The sequence below is a fragment of the Crinia signifera genome, chromosome 1, assembly GCF_055691185.1.
Source record: "Crinia signifera chromosome 1, ASM5569118v1, whole genome shotgun sequence".
NCBI lineage: Eukaryota > Metazoa > Chordata > Amphibia > Anura > Myobatrachidae > Crinia > Crinia signifera.
Window position 1 is genome coordinate 365,089,440 of NC_139217.1, and position 13,011 is coordinate 365,102,450.

At 45.1% G+C, this 13,011-nt stretch overlaps 1 protein-coding gene across 17 annotated transcripts in view; it reads left to right on the forward strand.

Annotated features, from left to right (window-relative positions):
• Positions 1-13,011, forward strand: part of RIMBP2 (RIMS binding protein 2) — a 359,110-nt gene that overhangs the window by 29,707 nt on the left and 316,392 nt on the right. For 16 of the 17 annotated variants that reach the window (XM_083150351.1, XM_083150360.1, XM_083150314.1 and 13 more), the window contains exon 3: positions 93-206. In XM_083150351.1, coding sequence (XP_083006477.1) covers positions 93-206 — 114 coding nt within the window. The remainder of the gene's footprint in view (positions 1-92; positions 207-13,011) is intronic. The other variant, XM_083150323.1, reaches the window with a different exon arrangement.

The following is a 13,011-nucleotide window of genomic DNA, read 5'->3' on the forward strand; positions in this document are numbered from 1 at the left end:
TAGTGGCTTAAACTGAATTAAACATATCATAGAAAAATAGACAGCTCCAACATGTGTGCAATGCTAATGATTATGTTGTTACTTTTTGACAGCAGAAACCTACAGGTCACCGCAGTAAAGTAATAAGTGCGGCCAAAAAAACCGACCAGAAAACCATCAGTAAGGACTCAGAACAGCCAAATGCAGCCAAACTTACAAAAAGCAAGGTAAGACCCACGTTTATTCTTTATAATTGTGAAAGGTGTGATCATATTAAGGATCAACTATACCCCAACATTAAGATCTTCAAATTAAAAGGGGGAGTATTATTCATTATGAGTTATTATATATAAATGTATTAATAATCCTGACTGTCCATTTCATCATTAATAAAAATAAGGTTTGATTATTTATTTCCACTCATAACAGCATAATGTGCATTATGGTCATTTATTGGTTCTGTTTCTGTGTATACATCCAGCAATTTGTACAGAGCTATGTTAATGAAAGAAAGTCTCTACCCAGCTTTTGAGTACCCATACTCAAAAGTATGGGTACTCTTCACTGTAGTTTGGTATTTTCTTGGACACAGTTGTGGTATGCTAACAGTACAGCCCTGTCTGCAAGGCTCAATGCAGGAGCTGTCCAGTGGGGCATATTAGATAATACTTTGGCCATACATTATTGTGTAAAGGAGCACTACAACTGTGGGTATAACGTGTAAGGGTCACTATAACTGTGAGCATAATATGTATAGGGCACTACTACTGTTAACATAATGTCTATAGGGCATATCGACTGCGGCAACCCTAGGGTTGCCGCAGTCGCTAACCTTAAAACTAGGCCATTTATCATGTAGTATTTGCGGCTAATTACCTGAAAATACTAGTTTTGGGGGGGTTACTCGCAAATTTTAAGTACCGCCATCATGTATGTACTATAGAAGGGACAGCAGCAGGTGTCTCTGATACCTACTGCAATCCCTCCTTTGACACTCATGGGCTACAAACTGCACTGCCTGGTCGGCACTTCAGTTCATGGGTGCAGACCACTAGCAGAGCACATCGCACCCCCATTCTGTATACATACAGTACTCTATTTAAAATAGAGTACTGTAAAATCTCAAACCACTTTCAATGTGGACTCACATATTTTTCTGAATAACCAGATGCAGTTTGAGCTACTTCGCTATTCAAAAAATTGAAAAGAGACAAAACTGATTTGTTAATAATGTTAATTGATTTAAGATGTAAAAACAAATAATTATTTTATAAGTGCCAAATAACTTAATTGTTTTAAGGGCGACATTAATTTCTGAACACGTTAATGGGGCATTTTTAATACATATATAAAATGCTGAATGTTTCATATAATCATTTATATGGTGCCAGCATATTCCATTGTGCCTTGCAATTAGCTAGAAAATTACAAGAAAGGAAGCCTGGATAATAAAAGGCAAAGCGGTAAGAGGGCACCTCTCACAACCATACGGTCTCATACACAATGATGAGTGCTACATATTACATAAGAGTCTAGCTAGATTGCTTGTTCAGAGTTTATGGTTGGCTGTATGACCCAGTCATGCAGCACTGTTGTCCTTGGTACATCAGGATGTGACCGTGAAGAAAGAGAAAAGGTACTTGTGTATTTTGGCGGTGCCCGATTTCAGCATCGTGCGATGAATGCGTCGCATCGCATGCCATGTTCCCTTCACAGGTAAACGCGTCCCTTCGCGGGCTTCACAGGTATCCGCGTCCGCTCGCCACGCTTCGGGCTCGCTGCGCTCGCCATACTAATCTATTCTCAACTCCACGCCGACGTGGATAGTGGGGGTATGAAAAGGTCGTAGGACGCGTACCGCCGCCCCTCGCGGGCTCGCTGCGCTCTCCACGCTTCGGGTTCACGTTTATAGTGGGGGGGGGGGGTTGCTTATACAATGTTTAATCGCATCGTATGGCATTGTATGCCATGTACAATGGCATACAATTTGAAAATTGTATGCCATCGCACACTATCCAACGAAATCGCGTCGCATCGCATACCATCGCATGCGTTATGGTATGCGATGCGATGGGCGCCGCCAAAATACACAAGTACCAGAGAAAATATTTAAAGTTATGAGTGGTCTGTATAGATGGGATGTAATTGGGCAAAACTGGGTAATATGGAGATTACCTGGGTGGATCTGGAAGCTTACCGAAAGCGGTGTTTTCAGGGAATACTTAAATGATTATAAACACTAAAGGCCCATACACACTGGGAGATTTTGAACTGAAAGCAGCTCACTTTTAACATTCCAGCTACTTCCAACTCAAATGCCACCCAGTGTGTATGGCCCGCCATCATCGCTGGACGCTGCCACTCATCTGGGGGTATTACCAGCCGACACTATGAAAAGCGAAAATCGCTTGGACGTGCGAAAATCCCATGGACGTGCAAAAATCGCTCAATGTGTATCCACTGAGCAATTTTCAGCCAAGCGATTTTCCCCATCATCTCTGTATATACAAGCTGGCTGAAAACGCCCAGTGTGTATGCACCTTAAGAGAATGTATTATTGTGTGAGGTAAGGCATTCAAAAGAGTTAATGCAGCCTGAAAAAAAGTCCTTCAACTTGTGGCGGCTCCAGAGGAGTGGCTGCAGCACAGTCCAAAATTAAAAAGGGGGAGCCACACCAACTGCTAGTGATTACTGGAAGGCCATGTTTAGAGGGCGGGCGGTGTATTTTGATATAAGCAAAAAGATGTACATAATACAGAGAGCTTGAAGGGTGGGATTGATTGTCGTGTTATAGATTGGTAGAGTTGTCCAGTTAGTAACTACTAGCCAGTGTAAATATTATTAATTCAGTTTTGGAAAGGTAAAGTTTTAGATGGTGATTTGACAACCAAGATGTGATTGCAAAAAGGGATTCAGTAACATGGACCAATACAAATGGTGACGAGTTCTGGGAGGATAGGTAGATTTGTGTATCATCCATGTACAGATAATACTGAAATCTGAAAGCGCTAATTACAGTATTTTACAAAGAGACATGATAAACTAATCAGATATTCCCAGTCTCCCCTCTCCCTGTATGCACATATGGGTATCACATCCAGCACCTGGGGCATGTGCCCCCTATTGGCTTCAGGTACTCCAACTGATAAAAGAAGCAAATAAGTGATGGATTCAGGGAAACAAATACTGAATCTTCTGTCTATTTCCACAGTGCTGCTGCTTTCATTATGGGACTCTGGAGGGTTAAGTATTAAAAAAATGGGTACAGTGTGTTCGCTGCGGGTCCCCCTGGCACTCAAAGGCACCCATTAAGAAGAATGCCACTAATGGCAATGGTCAGAAGTTTCACATGCAGCAAAGCTATATAGAACAATAATAAGAGATCATTCACTACCTTACCTGTACATGTGAGTTATGTGAAGACAAGTCTCTCATTTAGCATGTAGGCACATGAGCGCTTAGAGATGGTAATATAATTTTCTTTAAATCGGAGCAATCACTGCATGCATGAATAATGATGGAAAGATACCCAGAGAGAGAGAGGGGAGCTCTACTGATTTTTTAGGGTATAAGATCAATAGAAGCCTGAGCAAAGATAACAGACTAGAAATACTGCATGTTCTGTTTTGTCTGGAACCTTTTGGTAGGTGTGGTAGACACTGTAGTCTTATATGTGAGAAATTCCTATTGTGAAGAAGTCACATGCCTATTGTACCTCCTACTGGGGTAGATGTAAGAAAGGTCCTTATTGAGGAGAAGCGGTATCAGCACCTTTATGTGCACTTATGCTGCAGGGGTGGTATTATTCAATGCTGCCGGCGAGGGGGTTTATTCAACGAGGATGTCTTGTTTTCGTTCCCTGAAAACACACCTCTTCAGGCAAGCCTATCATATTTAAGTTCTACATGCATAACCCTCTGAGGCACTTATGTATTATATAGCTTCCCTTCTGGACTTGTAACTTGTTGGGACTGCTATGCTATTACTGGTGCCTGTCCTTGTGTTCCCCCCCTATATCCCTATAGATTGTAAGTTTGCAGCAGGGCCCTCCTACCTCCAAGTCTGTCTGTTGTTACCCAGTTTGTTTTATCACTGTCTACTATTGTAAAGCGCAACGGAATCTGCTGCGCTATATAAGAAACTGTAAATAAATAAAGGATCGATGAAAACAAGCCATTCTCGCTGTTTATCCCCCTCACCCTATTCTATCTTCTGGGGAAATAGTCTCCATCAGAGGGCGGCAAGGATTCCCCGGAACAGCGAGGTTCGCCGCATATGCAGGGAGCCTGCTGCATATAGCAGAAACAATGCAGGATTAAAGGGGTGACCCAAGCCACACCGGGTGACTGTAGGTCAGGTGCGCCTGATATGAGCTGTGTTTACCAGCTGCTGCTCTGTGACAGGATAGTTAGTCCTGTACTAGTAGACAAAAGAAAGTGGGGGGTGTTTGAGCAGCGCTAGAAGGGTAATATTTCAATAGTAATATAAAATGAATGAAGATTGGTTAGATCTAGTACAAAAAATAATTTTTATTATTCTAAAATAGGAATAACATGTAGCCAGAGTACATGAATAATTATAAAAACATAGATAAAATGTTCGTGTCTCACCAACCAACCAAGGCGATCGGGTAACCTGGATAGTCCCGCAAGTCCACAAGGTGCTGAGATGGTATTCCCAATTGGGCTAAAGGGAGGGAGGACCAGATGTGATGTTCAGGAGCGGCCCAAGTTGGCTCGAATAACCGGCTCCCTCCGCTGGATGGAATACAGCGGGCTGGTATCCTCTACCTCTACCTTTTTGTTGGGTGTTGGTAACCAAATTGGACCAGGGTCTACCTGGGACTACCAACCCGCTTACCCTCCATCCAGATCCCCGTCCAATTTGGATACAAATACCCAGCTAAAAGGGAGAGGTCGAGGACACCAGCCCGCTGTACTCCATCAAAAGCGGAGGGAGTCGGTTATTCGAGCCAACTTGGGCCGCTCCTGGACACTTCATCTGGTCCTCCCTCCCCCCAGCTACATTGGGGACACCACCACAGCTCCATCCAGACCTGTGAGACCATCCAGGTCACTACATCTTCTCAGCTGGTTGGAGACTCTGAGACCATCAACCCACTCATCCCACATCCGGACCCTGGTCCAATTCGGTTACCAACACCCAACAAAAAGGTAGAGGGAGAGGATACCAGCCCGCTGTATTACATCCAGCGGAGGGAGCCGGTTATTCGAGCCAACTTGGGCCGCTCCTGAACATCACATCTGGTCCTCCCTCCCTTTAGCCCAATTGGGGATACCATCTCAGCTCCTTGTGGACTTGCGGGAGTATCCAGGTTACCCGATCGCCTTGGTTGGTTGGTGAGACACAAACATTTTATCTATGTTTTTATAATTATTCATGTACTCTGGCTACATGTTATTCCTATTTTAGAATAATAAAAATTATTTTTTGTACTAGATCTAACCAATCTTCATTCATTTTATAATACTATTGAAATATTACCCTTCCAGCGCTGCTCAAACACCCCCCACTTTCTTTTGGCATATAGCAGAAAGCCTCGCCATTTTGACTGTCGCACTTGCCATTTCCACCTCACTGAAAAGAACCAGCAAGGTGGAAACAGCGAGTGAATACAAGGGGTCAGTTGAATACTGGCCCGCGAGCGATTATCGCTGCTCAGATATAGCTCGCTAAAACGCATTGAATATACCCCAATGTATAAAGAAGGAGACATACAGTATGCTATATGACAGGGGTGCTATGAGCCCCTGTCATTATCGGCACTGCCATCTAAAAGATGGGCAATGTATGAACAGTTAGTAGCACTCACCATTCTGACAACGGTAGCTTTCAATTTTGACAGTTGCAGGTGTCACTGTGTGGTAACCGAAATCCAATGGGGAATTTTTCCCTTACCTTGAATCTCAGGTGCAGATCAAGTCCTTTTGGGTTTTTGAAATCCGGTGGGCAGGAGGTAAGGATCTCAATGAAAGGGGACACTGATTAGTGAAGTACTGTAAATCGGATTTATTGAGGGTGCGGCAGGAACGGGGTTGGTAGGCCACCTCACCACTGACCCCCTCGACTAAATAGTGAATGCAAAATATTGCACTTTTAGTTAAAAATCAGTCAAACACAAGGGTCTATACTGGCACTTAGTGGATGAAAGGCACAATGACACATAACCAAGATCACTTTCAACGTTAAACGTATTTGCACTTGTGAACATGCCCTAATTATAAATGACAATAGCAAATCAGAATATACATGAAAGTCACGAGTCCGCTAGGATGTCGGTCACTTCTAGTGTTCAAGGTACCGTGCAGCAGACTCTGGGTCAAACACACTGCTTTACTATTACTACTGGATTAGCTTGAGTAGCAACGGTACTGCAAATACTGGAGGCCCCACATGAAACATGAATAGATCAACTTTAACATAATGCACATATCATTAGACTCCAACAATATTAGTCAGCCTAAACCTCTGGTAATGTTACCGTACATATACTCAGTTCTGAATTAACCTGTGCACAGGGGTTTGAATCTCTGCTAGTCCTGCAAGGATATCCATTGTACTTAATAGTCCCGGTTGGGCCTCTGCATCTCCTTGGAAGAGGGGGGCAGTTTAAATGTAAGCTGGCCAGCAAGGCTGGTGGAAAGCTTATAGATCCTAGTGAAAGGCAGGAGATTGCTCAGTCCGGCCACAAGATGGCAATGTCTCCTCTCCAGTCTATTAACTTCAGTCTATTAGGGCAGTACGGATGGTGTAATGGTTAGCATTACTGCCTCACAGCACTGAGGTCATGGGTTCAATACCCACCATGGCCCTGACTGTGCAGAGTTTGTATATTCTCCCCGTACTTGCGTGGGTTTCCTCCGGGTACTCCGGTTTCCTCCCACAATCCAAAAATATACTGGTAGGTTAATTGGCTCCCAACAAAATTAACCCTAGAATGTCTGTGTGTGCATGTACATGTGGTAGGGAATATAGATTGTAAGCTCCACTGGGGCAGGGACTGATGTGAATGGTCAAATATTCTCTGTAAAGTGCTGCGGAATCTGTGTGCGCTATATAAGAAACTGCTAATAAATAAATAAAATAAATTAACTTCTTAGCACATGGGTTTGGAGACATATAGGAAGGATAGGGGTTGCACACCTTAAGGAAGTACTCTGGGGGTTTAACAGTCCTGGCATAAACTGGGGAACACTGTAGCAGTAACAGGGTTTGCTGTAGGCCCCAAAAGGTGGGCAGTTTTCTCCGCTAGGTAGGGGTAACACGTGAGCCTTTTGGGCATCTTGTCACCCTCTCTGTCCCTTCGTGTGTGCGTGCATGTGCAGGGTGGCAAGTGTCAGCTTTACCTTTTTGTAGTGTCTATGGGGCTCTCTATGGGCTGGGTTGAGGATGCCCGGTGTCTCTCTGCTGCGGTCTGTCTCCTGCTGCACAGAGCTCTGACTCCCTTCCCCGATGGCGCTGTATGCAGCTCTAAGTTTGGTCTCCCTCTGCTCCGGCGGCGGAGCTTGTCAATCAGCGCCCTCTCTGTCTCTGCCACGCCGATCCCGTCCGGCTATCTCCAGGCGGCTTTTCATGACCTATGAGGTCACTCTCGCCCACCGGCGCTGGTCACAGCCTCCTGCTGTCACCTTCTAGGGATTCCGGTCACCGTGTACACCTTTTCCCCGGCTGCACGTGAGTCTCCCTTCTTCCTACAGCACATGCCAGGCACTTCCTTCTCCTTGTTCCCCCGGCATTCCCACCTCTTCCTGCTCCTCCCAGCCAATCCTGTGTCTCTGTGTCTGCCTGTCAATCAGGCTTGCTGCAGCTCCATACGGCCGTTAACCCCTGTGGTGCTGGTTGGGGATTTCGGGGTACCACAATGCCCCCCCTTTTCAGATGCGTGCCCTCGTGCATTGAAACATAACGGAGAATTGTCCTTTATCACTTCAATCACATTTTCAACATCTAGAATAATGCCAGTTTCAATGTACAATATATACAACAAGTTCTATATTATATAGTATCTATATTCAGATATCTATCGCCGTGGCAGTATACCCTGAGTACTCCTCACGGAGCATCTCACTTCAAGTTCAGGGGCCACCTCCACAGGGGCAAGAGGTACCCAGCCTACCGCCAATAGCTGGAGAGGTCAGTGGCGAGGCAAGGTCATTTTGCCCTCCTCTGGCTCTCCGGTCTGATCAACTTTGATTGCAGACGTCGGACTCTTAGGACAGGTTTCCCATTTGGTATCTACTTTGCTTTGTGGCCCCTTGTTGTTCATTAGCTCATTTTGCACTCGGACCTGAGTGTATTGGCTACATCCGTACGGTTTTCCATGAGGGTTTCCTGCCACATTTTCTGCTTCTTTGGGGTACATATTATCCCGTTGGAGTGGGTTGTTTGGAGGGTAGTATCATGGAGGATGGGCAATGTATGAACAGTTAGTAGCACTCACCATTCTGTAGGGCTCCCGGTCACCGTGTACATCGCTTCCCCGACTGCACGTGAGTCTCCCTTCTTCCTACAGCACGTGCCAGGCACTTCCTTCTCCTTGTTCCCGTGGAATTCCCGCCTCTTCCTGCTCCTCCCAGACAATCCCGTTTCTCTGTGCCTGCCTGTTAATCAGGCTGCTGCAGCTCCATACGGCCGTTAAGCCCTGTGTTGCTGGTTGGGGATTTCGGGGTACCACAATTGCCCATACACAACAACAGGGACAGCGCAGTCCCTGACTGCTACAGTTGCCAGCTCTGGGCCACACAGGAGATCTTGCAAGAGTAGCAAGATCTTGCACATCCAAAGTGGAGCAGGCCAGAGGAAAGACACAGCATATCAGTACTAGATGCTACCGAATGAGAAAAAGAGCATGTCCCTAATATGGATGGTCCAACAATAATCCCAAACACTATTTCAGGACTACTTCTACTAAAAGAAAATGATTATAGTGGCGTGACCAAGGAAAAGTCCCTGATCTAAATCCATAGTTACAGATGTTTGTTTGTCCATCAAGTTCAACCTGTTTAAGCATTTGTGGACAGACCCAGACTGGTGTGCGAGTACTTTACAGATGGAGTGGACAAATAATCCTCAGGGACATTTACACAAATTTGTTAAATCTATGCCCTGACGACCAGGGCCAGATTTAGCCTATGGTAGGCCAGGGATTTAAGACAGAGACCCTCATGTCAGCAATGCATCCCTGGCTGGGCCTCCTCCCCATGTGCAGGTTTTATATATATTATATACAGAACACTGGGGCCAGGTTTAGACACTACTGGGGATCTTAGGGTTAGACTGTCGGGAGATGGAAGTTAGGTTTAGGTTCTTATAAGGGGTTAGGATATGTGGCCATGGGTTTAATGGAGGGTTAGGGTGGTCAGGGGTACTTATGTAATATCTGGGTGCCCAATGTTTTCATCGGGTCAGAAAAATCTGTTGCATCGCATGCGACCAAATCGCACGCGATGCAATACGATCGACCCAATGTTAAATGGTCCCTGAGACTCGATTTTACATTGGGTCCAATGTGAAATGCCCCCCAGACCCAATTTTTAATAGTAATTACCCATCAGAATGGGTATACAATGTCAAATGCCGGTACTTGTGTATTATCACGGCGCCACTAATTAAGGTATGCGATGGCATGCGATGGGACCCGATTTCAGCCTTTCCCCAGGCATGACAACACAATTTTAATATCGCGTCGCATCGCATGCCATTATAATGGCATGGCATGCGATGCGACGCGATCATGCCCGATTTGGGCTTATTCCCATGTTAAATGCCCCCCCAGACCCAATTTTTAATTGTATACCCACCCCGATGGGTGATTACTATGTTAAATGACCCCCCATTGTTAACGGCACCCACTATCAACGCCAACCCGAAGCGTGGCGAGCGCTTTCATACCCCCACTATCCACGTTGGCGTGGAGTTGAAGTTATATAGTGTGGCGAGCGCAGCGAGCCACCGAGCCCGAAGCGTGGCGAGCATACACGGAATACCTGTGAAGCAATCCGCGTCCCCTTGCGGGGCTCGCCACGCTTTGGGCTCGTATTCAGCGGCCGCTCGCCACGCTTCGGGCTCGGTGGCTCACTGCGCTCGCCACACTATATACGTTCAACTCCGCGCCGACGTGGATAGTAGGGGTATGAAAAGGTTGGAGGACGCGTACCTCCGCCCCGCGCTGGCTCGCTGCGCTCACCATGCTTCGGGTTGGTGGTGATCGGGCGTGGCATTAACAATGGGGGGGGCATCAGGGTGGGTATACAATTAAAAATGAGGTCTAGGGGGCATTTATCATTGGACCCAATGTAAAATCGGGTCTCAGGGACCATTTAACATTGGATGCTATGTAAAAATTGATGCGATGGAACCGATTTTTCCGACCCAATGAAAAAATCGGGTCCCATCGCACCTGATTGCATGCCTTAAGTTAAGGCATGCAATCAAAAAAATCGGGCGCCCAGATATTACACAAGTACCGGGTCAGGTTGCAGGGGGAGGGTGGGTTAGGTGGAGAGAGTTAACTTGCGGGAGCCCCAGACAGGATTCGCTGTATCGAGACTATGGGGTCAGCATCCCGGTATACTGACCGCCAGGATATCTTCTTATAATGCAGCAGCAGTATTCTTATTAATTCTTCAATGGAATGACATCTCAGTCGGTACAACACGGCATCATAAATAGACACAAACCTGTACGGATGTCACTGAATAATATTTTTCAGTGTTTACCCGTGGCTCGTTCATTTTCATGGCACCACAATATTGTCAATGCCCCTTATGGAGCATTAGACTGCCTAAATAACAATTCTGCACCTTAGCATGTTTATTATATTCTACATGGGGTAATGGGAGAGCATGACTGAAATATGAGGACTAGTGTGCAGTTTGGGGTGGGGAATTGTCTAATGGTTTACACAGAAGTTCAGAAATACATCACAACATGGTTTGTGTAAGTGCTCATTTGTATGCTCAGCTGTACTACCCATGAGCCTGAAGCCAGTCTAAATGCAGTGCATATAAGAGAACACAAGATGGCAGGATCATGCAAATTATCATTTCCATTAAAACGAACATTGTAGGCATAACTGTTTTTCTCTTCTTAGCCTGAGATAGTTTACTAAACTAGAGTTCTCAGCAGTGATGGATATTAATGCTAGTATACTCTGAATTCATGTTCCAAGGTTGGCAGTGGTTGCTAAGGTAGCAACCTCACAATGTCTACCTTCCCCCTGTAAAGGTGAGCAAGCCTCCCACTTGCTCCTCCTCTGCCACCAATTTGTAGTCCCTGGCACCCCCCAATGCGATTTGTGCTGAATCGTGTCATTATAGTCCCTGCGGGATACGGTCATTAGGTCACGAGCAAGTTGTCAGACATTAGGTCGACATGCATTTAGGTTGACATGTGTCTAGGTCGACATGCTGTAATGTTGACATGGGTTATGTCGACAGGGTCATTAGGTCGACATGGGTTAGGTTGACAGTCAAAAGGTCGTCATGGGTTTTTTTAAGCCGACATGTGCCGACAGGCGGTATTTCATGCCCTACCATCCACTAGGGTGTGGTAGGAGAATAAAATAGTGTGCCGAGCATGGCGAGCACAGTGGTGCACTTTAACCTGTGTCCATGTCCACTGTGTCAACATTCGGGTCAAAAAACAGTAAAAAAACCCATGTCAACCTTTTGACTGTCGACCTAACCCATATCGACCTTATGACCCTGTCGACCTAACCCATGTCGACCTAGACTCATGTCAACCTTCCTGCATGTCGACCTAGATACATGTTGACCTAAATGCATGTCGACCTAATGATCTCCTAGTTGGTCACCTAACAACTTGCTGGTGACCAACTGATCCACACCAGTCCCTGCCCCCCACTATACAATGCCTGTTTTGTCAGTACTGTATGGTGGAGGGTAAAGAAACAATGACATAATCGTGCTTCTATGCCCAGCTCTGCACCCACCACGCCCACTATGTACTGAGCAGGCTGCCCCCTCCCAGAAGAGTGGGCAGCATAGTCGGTAAGTTATGTATACATGATATCTAAAGAAATGGTGTGTGCCAGCGCTTGCTGCTTCAATAATTCACTACTACACGGTCCTCTTAATTCAGTATTTAATAATAAAAAATAAACATATAAATATACAATTACACATTTAATATGAAAAATAAAAAAAATATTTTAAAAATGATATATCTCGTGTTTGTGAATCATTTTATATTAAATCACTTTAGAGATATAACTTCAGTGATTAGTCCCGTAATTAGGGGGATGTATTAGAAGCTGACGAATATATTACCATCCAGTGTCTCTGGTAGAATTTGTAGCCAGAATTCTTGTGACAGCGACAGTTCTGTGTTTGCCTTATAATTGCAAAGGCTCAGGACTCCCAAATGACGATCCTCCTTTCTTTGGATGAATTAGGGAAAATACTGTAAGATTACCATAGATGGTATACAAGTTGTTTTGCATAAGGGACGTCTACGGAAGATGAACTAGGTCACTTTTTGAAAATGGATAAAGTCAGCCAATTTGGTAATGCTCAACGCGTTTCCCCGGATCCTCCGGCTTCCTCAGGAGCAAGTGTGGTAATGGGACAGTTTGTCCTAGGTTTTATACCTGGGCTGTTAATTTATTCACCGATTCACATGTGAAAAAACTCAAACCAATAAACATAGCTAATAAGAGAACCGTGTATACCTTCACATTTTAATCATCTATATTTATATAGGAGGCAATATTCAAATAAATCAACATAGTTTTTATAAAAAAAACATTATTTTATATACATTATATCTAGCTTGAGAAGCGAGGTACAGTAGCACAAAAAACAAAAATAGGGACACTATGGGCTTGATTCAGAGCTGCAGGTAAACACCGCCCCCTTACATCATAACCTGACCACACTACTTCTGTTTATAGCTATGGGGGGGGTTTCAGACCTGATTGCTGGGCTGCTACTTTGGAGAGCCCTGCAATCAGGTATACAACGTCCAGCCAGCGTGAAATCCCTCCATGTT